At 39.6% G+C, this 10,288-nt stretch overlaps 1 protein-coding gene across 3 annotated transcripts in view; it reads right to left on the bottom strand.

Annotated features, from left to right (window-relative positions):
- SLC28A3 (solute carrier family 28 member 3) overlaps positions 341-10,288 on the bottom strand; it is a 67,707-nt gene continuing 57,759 nt past the window's right edge. For 2 of the 3 annotated variants that reach the window (XM_021064009.1, XM_021064008.1), the window contains exons 14-19: positions 9,873-10,041; positions 8,889-9,086; positions 3,977-4,058; positions 3,177-3,275; positions 2,849-2,969; positions 341-2,395 (exon numbers count right to left, since the gene is read on the bottom strand). In XM_021064009.1, the coding sequence (XP_020919668.1) occupies positions 2,269-2,395; positions 2,849-2,969; positions 3,177-3,275; positions 3,977-4,058; positions 8,889-9,086; positions 9,873-10,041 (796 nt within the window). In that variant the 3' untranslated portion in view covers positions 341-2,268. 3 annotated transcript variants of the gene reach the window in all.

Raw genomic sequence — 10,288 nt, 5'->3', positions numbered from 1 at the left:
TGATGTGACCTGGCCCAGAAACTCCATATGTCGTGGGGCCGCCAAAAGAGAACAAACAAGCAAACAAACAAAACTAATCCTCTTTTCAGTTACTGAAAAACTTGTAGGTGCTATTTGGAACAACCTGTGTATGTAAATTTACTTTTACATGTAGATGTTATGTTACCTGTAGATGTTATGAAATCTAATTACAGATCAAGTACTGCCAGTGGAAATTTAGTGTCTCAAGATATGCTCTAAGTATAAAATATACACTAGATTTTTAAAGACAATTCAAAAAATGTAAAATCTCTCATTGAAATAATATACTACTAATATAATAATAATACATTGTTTAAGTGAATTTTACCAGTTTCTCTTTACTTTTTCAATAGTGACTAAAAAATGTTAAGTTATATGCAACTTGTGTTATATATTGATGAGATAGCACTGCTATACAAAATAAAAGCACTGATATGTTGACAAGCACATTTCAAAGTAGCAAAAACAAAACCATACAAACCTGAAAACAAAGTAAATGCTTGTCCATAGAGGAATGACTAACACATATACATAATATGTCATGGGCAATTATGAAGACTTTGAAAAGAATAATTATAGTTTTGTCGGTGGACTTGAATATCCACAAAGCATTATTATAGAAAAAAACCAAACCACATAGAAATGTAATTCCAGTATTGTAAAACTACCATTCCAATACTCAATAAATGGATATTTTGTAAAATATGACCAGAACATGAAAAAAGTACAGAAAGCTATGCATCAGGTTATTTAACTTGGGCTTTGTATATGATGGGGCAGGGGAAGAAGGAAGGAAGCAGCAAGAAAATAAAACCTCTAACTCCTTCCCTTCCCCAGAATATATATTATCTCTTTTATGTTAAAATTGTGTGTGAGAGCACACTCCCTCTCTCTATCTGACACACACACACACACACACACACACTAGCAGGAGCTAGAACTATAATGACTTGTAGAAATTTCCAAAGTATATTTCCAAGTGAAAAGAAGTTGGAGGTGATGTAAATAGATTCGTTCTATTTGTGTAGAGACAACAAATCACCCACATTTTTATATGTTTAGAGAAAGGTGCATGTGCTAGTCAATTAACCATAATCTCAGGGTGTGGTACTGGAAAGAGACCTGGGGTGAACAGGGTGGAAAGGAAGGGGTGTGTGTATGTGATATTTCCACTTTTCATTAAAAATGGATATTACTTTTTGAATTTGAAAAGAAAAAAAACAATTAAAAATAGGGCAGTAATTAACTTTCTCATGAAATTAAAAAGAGAGAGACAGAGCTTAAAACATCCAAGGAATAGTAATGGCAACAGACAGAATTTAAAAATTAGTTGGTCACAGAGGCATACTAGAAACAGCAAAGAGATTCTCTTAGAGACCTCAGGAATAAAACAGAGTAGAAAAATGCAAAGAGTTAAAAAGAGAAAAAGGAATGAGAAGAAAAATCATAGCCATAGCAAACAAAGGAAAACCAGCATATGAATAATTGGCATCCCTAACACACAGGGCCATAGGCTTTTATGAAGGCTGACACCAGAACACAGAGAACAGAGGGAAAGGACATATACCTCTTTTTCTAAAATGAAGTCTAAATACTCAAAGTGCACAGTGAGCTCCAAGAAAAATATGATGCAAATGATCAATAATTAGACATGTCCTAGTGTATTGTACTTCAGAGATTGAGTCCTTTGGGCATTCAGGTCCCTACGTCACCACCACCTCCACCACCACCATTGCTACCTCCATACATAGATCAGCTCTTGACACATGGATTTTTTTTTTTTTAATCACTCTTGTTTGTGAACAAAAATGAAAACAAATTACTTAAGGTCTTCCAAAACCTTTTTCACATTTTTTCTTTAGTGTGAACCCCTCTTTTAATCCAGTCATTAGTGTTTGTGTTTTCACATACAGTGTGGGCTTCATGCAATAAAGAGCATTGCTGATAGGCATTTCATTAAAAAGCATCTCAGCATCGTCTCTAAAATTTCCTTCCGAGGCAAAAAACATTTTGGGGACAATAGCTCACTCGGGGATGCCCCAGTGAGTAGCTCTTCACAGTAGGGAAGGGGTCAGGGAGGAGGAAGATGTAGATCTGAACTGCTCACTCCTATGTCTCTTCTTTCCAATGAAAGCTGATTCCATGACAGAAGTATCAATCTATGGAAATAGCTTTTTTTTTTCTTCCCTCTTCCAAGCAGAAAATTTAGCACTGGTACTTAGAGTTCTGTTGGAGAAGTGGCTGAACTCAAAATGCATTAGGGATCCAACTGCAGTTCAGCGTCGACGGAGTCAGCAATTTGCAGCAGTCCTTCAACGAGTACAGGCTATAGTTTCCTGCTGAGATGATCTCACCAGGGCCCTTGGCCACAGTGCTGGTGAAAAGTAGAATAAAACAGTTAGTTAAACCTTGGAAGACAGAAACAATAGATGAGCAGAAGATGAAACATTAGGAATAGCAGAGGGGAGGAAGCTGATTTTCTCCCTCATGTTCCTGTCAGGGTGGGTTAAGGACAGAGGCACCAGAGAAGGGGTTTTGATGCTTAAATCCTGTTTGGCCTGAAGGACACCCCTTATGTCCTCCAGAGTAAACAGATAAAGGAAGAATCAGTCCTTTTAAAATACTTGCACATTAAGAAGGGCAGATGAAAGATTTCCTATTGTGGATCAGTGGGTTACGAACCCTACTAGTATCCATGAGGATGTGGGTTCAATCTCTGGCCGGCAGCTGCAGCTCTGATTCTACCTCTAGCCTGGGAACTTCCACATTCTTCAAATGAAGCCCTAAAAAGACCAAAAATAATAATAATAAAATAAAAATACAATACCTGCTCAATAGACTCTGGCAACAAGATACTACATTGGTTGTGTCTCTAACTAAGCTGGAGTTGAAGGCATTCTCCAAAATGTGATGACAGTTGATGTCTACAGGAGTGTTGATGAGTATGCCTGGAAGTGGAACAGAGGACCGTTTATTTAATTAATGAAGCCAGGGTACTCTCCTTCTAATTTTAGCTTCTCTACCTCACTCTGCACATTTCAATTCACAATATGCTTAATGACAGCTCTGCCTCTTGGCTCTCTGCAGCAACATATGCTATGTATGCAGTTGGAGGCACTATCCCCCGAAAGGATAGACAGGACAGGATGCAGTACCTGCGATGGAGGCTGTCATGAAGCTGGCAATGGTCCCCGCAATCAGAGCTCTCACTGCCACTGAGGAGATGTCACGCTTTCTGGAAGGGGCTATGGATGCTGGGGAACACAGAAGCAAGTACAAGAGATTAATCAACTTATCTGGCACCATCTCCTATGCCCCTGGTGGCACAGACTTAATCACAGAATTTTCCCATTGAACTTCCACTGCCCTCAGAATCCTTCTCCAGGTATTTACTATAAATATAAGGAATTAGCATACCATTAGAACCTCTCTGTCATTTTTGAGCAGAGTATTACCTGTACATTTGAGCAAATTCTTCCTGATGTTAGCTTGGAGCTATGCAGGAAAACTACATTGCAGAGCGGGGATAAAAATGGACCCCAAGGGATTTACTGCTGTTGCAGGCCTCCCCCCCTTTTTTTTCTGACACAAATAATATTACAGGAGTTCCTATTGTGGCACAGTGGAAACGAATCTGAATAGTATCCATGAGGATGCAGGTTCGATAGCTGGCCTTGCTAAATGGGTTGAGTATCCGGCGTTGCCCTGAACTGTGGTGTAGGTTGCAGACAAGGCTTGGGTCTCATGTTGCTGGGCTGTGGCGTAGGCTGGCAGCTGTAACTCCAATTCAACCCCTAGCCTGGGAACTTCCATATGGTGCAGGTGTGGCCCTGAAAAGCAACAACAACAACAACAACAAAACAAAATGAACAAACAAAAAAAATTACAGACTAACATGGAGATCTGAAGCATGTCTATATAATAGCTATTGTTAAGGAATAATCTTTTTACTTACTGAGTCCACCGATCGCTATTCCTAGGGAACCGATATTGGCAAAGCTGCAGAGAGCATAAGTGGCAATGGTCTCAGAACGAATCTGGAAATAAGCATAAACACACAGATGTACACATGATGTGACCCAGCTTAGTTAAGTCTGACATCCTACTATGTTATCAATATTGACAAATCTGCAGTGTATGGTGTCAGACACCTGTTGCTTCCTAGTTTTTTTCCATCTCCCCTTGGATTTGGAGGGAGAGAAAGGGGCTGTGTGGATTCAGAGGCTCTCTATGAAATGATTAGAATTGATGGTATTTGCTCTACAAGTGCTATTTTCTGCACGATGATAATTTCTAATATTCAGAATGACCTGGCCACAAGCTATAAAGTGTCAGGAATAGTACTAGCTGCTGAACATACCAAAATTGATCCCAGAAAATACATTATGTTTATTTGACAAAGGACTTATTCAGAATGTATAAATAACAGTTATAACTCATTAAGAAGACAAGTGTCCAATACAAACTGATAAAGAGATTTCAAAAAAGTCACTCAAATGGCCAAAATAAGCACATAAGAAGATGTTTGACATCATTAGTCAACAGGAAAATGCAAACTAAAACAATGAACTACACAGCCACTAAAATGGCTAAAAAAGATGGATGACATTAAGTGTTGGCAAGGATGTGGAGCAACTGGAACTCTTGTACATTGTTGGTGGCAATGTAAACTGATACAGTCTATTTGCAAAACATAAACATACTTGGAAGTTTCATATTAAATTAACATACATATGACCCAGTGATCCTACTCCTAGGAATGTTCCAGGAGAAATAAAAACATGTCTACAAGAAGACTGTACACGAATGTTTATAGCAGCTTCGTTCATAATAGCCCCAAGCTGGAAACAACTCAAATGTCTTTAATTAGGCAAATGGATAAATAAAGTGTGGCTATCCATGAAATAGCATAATGCTCTAAAACAGAAAAGAAAAACCTAACACATGCAACAACTTGAAACCTAAGTGAGTCCATTTGTATGGACTTCTAGAACAAGCAAAAGTGACCTACAGTGAGGAAAAGAAAGATCACTAGTTTCTTGGAGCTGTGTTGGGGTGGAGATGGGGCATTGTTGACCATAATTGGCCATGAGGGACATTTTCTAGGTGTGATGGAAATGTTTGGTATATTGATTGTGGTCATGGTTACACAGGTGACACATTTATCAAAACTCATACATACACTAAAGATAGACCTTTTTTTGTATGTAAATTATACTTCAGTGAAAACGAATTATCTTAGTAAAAAGGAGGCTCACACTTATCAGATGGGGTCCTTTCAGTTGGCTGTGGTGAGTGCTTACCTTTCCTAAAAAATCAATGATTTGGTTCAAAGAAAAAACCAGGCCAATGCTGCATTCAAAAGTAAGGTTTTTTTTTTTCTTTTTTTTCTTCCACTAACTGGATTTTTAAAAGCTCACATTTAAGACTCAAGTGGTCATGGTAAGTTTTTTGTTGATTATAAGGCTCCTCTTTCATAATTTCTGAGAACTCCTTTGTTGGTGTGCATATAGTGGGCAGGAAATAAAAAATTCAAGGAGAGTTCCCATCGTGGCTCAGTGGTTAACAAGCCTGACTAGTATCCATGAGGATGCAGGTTTGATCCCTGGCCTTGCGCAGTGGGTTGGGGATCCGTCGTTGCAGTGAGCTATGGTGTAGGTCCAGACACGGCTTGGATCCCGTGTTGCTGTGGTTCTGGCATAGGCCAGCATCTACAGCTCTGATTAGACCCCTAGCCTGGGAACATCCATATGCCATGGGTGTGGCCCTAGAAAAGGCAAAAAGACCAAAAAAAAAAAAAAAAAGAAGCCTCGGGAAGGGAGATGGAATGAAGTGCTTGAGATTTCTCTTTTGCCTTTCTGGGCATCTGTGGGAAGGGGGTAAACAGATGTGGCCATGTGGGGTCTTGGATGAGTCCTCTTTGCCTTTTCCCATGAATATGCAAGATTATGGGATGTATAGAGCTTAACTGCAGCAGGAAATTAATAACACATCTTCCAACTGTTCTTGCAAGGGAGAAAAGATGCCACAGGTACAAAGACAGTGATTATAGCACTACTTCTAACAGCCAAAGATTGGTAACAGTGTTCATCAACAAGGGGCTGGTTAAAATAAATCATGATGTGCTCACACTGTGACACAGGCATTGAGGTGGAGAGGCATCCAAGATACATTATCAAGTGTAAAGAACAATGCTGAGAACAGTGAGCTTTATAATATGGAACAGGGAGAGGAGCTGAATAGCAGAGAAATAAGAAAGATGACTTACTTTTCCCTCCACACCTTTTTGTACATTGTGAATTCTGTACTGTGGTATGTTTCATATGTAAACAAACAAACAAACATGCAAAGTATTATATTTACTCTAAGAAAGGGAAAATGATGGAGTGTTCATTCTGAGGATAGGCTGCTGCATATGCATTTAAAAAAATTGAAGTCTAGTTGATTTACAATGTTGTGTTAATTTCTGATGTACAGTGGAGTGATATATTTATTTTTCATATTCTTTCCATTATGGTTTATTACAGAATATTGGCTAGATTTTCCTGTGCTATGTAGTAGGACCTTGTTGTCTATTTTATATATAAAATGGTATGTATATGTTAATTACAAACTCCAAATTTATCCCTCCCCCACCTCCTTTCCCCTTTAGTAATTGCAAGTTTATTTTCTGTGTCTGTAAGTCTGTTTCTGCTTATTAAATAAGTTTATTTGTACCATATTTTAGATTCAACATAGGAGTAATATCATATGGTGTTTGTCTTTCTCTTTCTGACTTACTTCATTTAGTAGGATAATCTCTAGGTCCATCTATGTTGCTGAGAATGGCATTATTTAATTCTTTTTTATGGCTGAATAATATTCCATTGTGTATATACCACATCTTCTTTATCCATTCACCTGCTGATGGACAATTAGGTTGCTTCCATATCTTGGCTAATGTAAACAGTGCTTCTGTGAACATTGGGGTATATGTACTTTTTGCATTATAGTTTTCTCTGGATATATGCCCACGAGTGGGATTGCTGGAGTTCTATACTTAGTTTTCTGAGACACCTCCACACTGTTTTCTACAGTGGTTGTAACACCATCTGAAACATCTGTTATTTGTAGAATTTTGATGATGGCCATTCTGACTGGTGTGAGGTGGTACCTGATTATAGTTTTGGTTTGCATTTCTCTAATAATTAGTGATATTGAGCATCTTTTCATGTGTCTATCAGTCATCTGTTCACACGCATTCTGACCTTTAGATGGAGGTCACCAGTGAGCATAAACACTTGGTTTTTGCCTCAGGGACCCAGATCATATGGTTTCGTTATGGGGTACCTTTTCCAGGAGATGGTAGGACACTCCCACCTCTTGTTGGTTGGTACACTGATAATTGGAGGAATGCATCTCCATTTGGTTGATTGGAAATAAGAAATTGGGAAAAAACCCAAACGTTTTCCTCTTTGTGACTCAACAATACCAGAAGCCTCATACCTCCAAATATCCTCTGTGGGTCTGCCTCTGGTTGGGCTCACTCCCAATCCAAATCAGCTCTACTATTCTTTTCTCTCCCCCTAATAACCTGTTCACAAACCTGCTTAGCACAGCCAGAACTGAAAGCTTGCTTCGCTTATTAAGAAAAGTACTTTCTCTTGGCAACTGGCAGCTGGAGAGGGAAAACATTTTACTTCATTTAGCCTATTCTTTACCTTTGGTGGGGAAGAAAGCTTCTTTGTGGTGGCATTCAAACAATGAGGACATTTGGCCATGTTCCACTACGTGCCAGTTGAAGAGCGAACGTTTGAGAAGCACAAGACCTATGGAGCTATTGTTCATATCAGATGTGTGGGTCAAAATGCCTCTGACCATAAAATACAAATAAGTACTCTCCTGGCATTTTCTGTTATATGTGTAGTATGTGGGAGGACGTTTGCATGTTTGGTGCTTGGGAGGCTGGGAGCGACGGTAGTGGTGATCAGAGTGGGGAGGTGTGTCAGAACCTTGGACAGCAGACTTTTCCTCCCCATTCCTCTTAACGCCAAATTTGTGCCTAAGACATTAATTCCAAATGGATTGTTTCAGTGAGTAATGGCGGTGGTCAGAAATGTTCCCCATGCCCATAAGTTTCTATGTGCAACAATTCTGTTCTTCAGCAAAGTAGAAGTTGGACACTCAGCTGCAAATAAATAATGGCTTCACCTGAGCTCCTTCATCCCATCCAAGGCCAACTAGATAAGAGGATCTCCTTGCAGGCTATGGACCTGAAATCCTGGCATAATTATAGGTGCTTGTGCAAAAGGTCCTGAGCTTTTTCTCTTCTCTCATGCACTGAAAGAGTGGTTATTGTATCTCACAGTTTTTTTTTAGGCTGTGTGGGCATGACGTGGCATTTAGGCAGTTTATCAGAGTTCAAAGAATTCCTTAAATAGGAAGGAAGAGTTCTTTATGATCCTTAGACTATGAGCTCCATGAGGGCAGAGGCCTCATCAATTGTTCAATGCTGTGGCCTCAGTATATAGCACAGTGCTCATGGAGACATTCCATAAATATCTCTTGATTGATTGATTCCAGTTCCAGTTCATATGACTCTGGGTTTGAATTCAGTGCTCAAAAGTAAATGATCTCAGTGGTAAGGATTAGCTATGTTTCTCTCTTTCTACGCACACACACACACAACGATTAGCTCAACATAACTGACAATTACAAAGCACTATTTACATTATGAAGTCCATGAGATCAGGGCTTGGGGGCCTGTTTCCTTCTGCGATGTACCCTAAATGCCTCACATGGTGCCTGACACACAGAGGCACCAGTAGCTATCTGATGAATGTATGTATGTGATGAAGAACCATATTGGAAAAAAAGGTTTTACTCACTGATATATATTGCTGCACACCATCCACAAATTTGGGTCCACCTGCTTGCCTTAAATGGATCAATTCCGAGAGTTTCTGATAAGCCACAAATTCGTTGAAGAATGTCTTATAACCCATGAGTTTGGCAACCATAAAAGTGTCTTGCCAGTCTACTCCCATCATGAAGGAAAAGGGCATGAAGACATAGGAGCATATTATCTACAAAAACCAAAAATGATACTTTATTAGAGCAGTGATTTGCTTCCAGATCTTTGGCTTCACCTCATGACCAAATTGTTCCCACCCATTCTATGTCTCCTTCAGGCACAAAGACATCTGTGCATCCTCTTGCATATTTTTTATTTGTTAGGAGTCAAGGTTGAAATTGGGTCATTTGGGGAGTTCCCTGGTGGTCTAGTGGTTAGGATTAGGTTCAACCCCTGGCTGGGAACTGAGGTCCCATATCAAGTTGCTGCATGCCTTTTCAAAAACAAAAAACAAAAAACAAGAAAAAGAAAAAGAAGAAAGAAAAGACAAAAGGAAATCGGGTCATTTGAACTAACCTGGATTTGGGCAGGCAGGGTCAGGAGAGAACAATTCTATGTTGGGTGAAGGAGGGTGATAGGAGCTAGCAAAAGGGGAAGTTGGGGGTTCATGATAAGTTTGTACATTGTATAAGAGTGTACTTATTGTACAGTGCATTACATAGGCAGTTAGGAAAGGCCGTTCACAAGCCTATTTTATTTTAATTTTTAGGGCTGCACCCGTGGCATATGGAAGTTCCTGGCCTAGGATTTGAACTGGAACTGCATCAGCTGGGCCTATACCATAGCCACAGCAACTCGGGATCCATAACCTGATGAGTGAGGCCAGGGATCGAACCTGCATCCTCATGGATACTAGTCAGGTTCTTAAACTAATGAGCCACAACGGAAATGCCAAGGCTATTTTATTTTTAAACAAAGATTTGCAGAAACAAAAAGGAGAAACACAATAGAATCATACCTCAAAACTCAGCTGTGGGTAGTCAAACATGTTTCCAAACCAGGACAGGGCTGAATTCACAAAAGACAACAGGGCCAGGAAGGCAATCAGATTCACAGCGATATTTGCCACCAGGGAAATGGATGAGGATGCTCCATTAGTTGCAGCTTCGAGGAGATTCCTTGAATCACTTAATCAAAAAATGGCAATTCCAGAATTAGCAAGGGTTTATTGGTGGATGGACGTCAGGGGTAGGAATGGCATAATCAGAGCTCATTTGAATGAAGAGACAAACACTCAGACCCACATCCTGGTGGAAATACTCAACCTGAATTCCATGAAATCATGATGGGATTTACAATTGAGTGTAGGCGATGGGCATATGAGTGCTTAAATATTATACTACTCTTTTCATTTGGGAGCACTTATAATGAATA

The sequence above is a fragment of the Sus scrofa genome, chromosome 10 (genome assembly GCF_000003025.6).
Source record: "Sus scrofa isolate TJ Tabasco breed Duroc chromosome 10, Sscrofa11.1, whole genome shotgun sequence".
Lineage (NCBI taxonomy): Eukaryota > Metazoa > Chordata > Mammalia > Artiodactyla > Suidae > Sus > Sus scrofa.
Note: the sequence above shows the minus strand (reverse complement) of the source record. Positions and strands in the feature narration are given on the sequence as shown.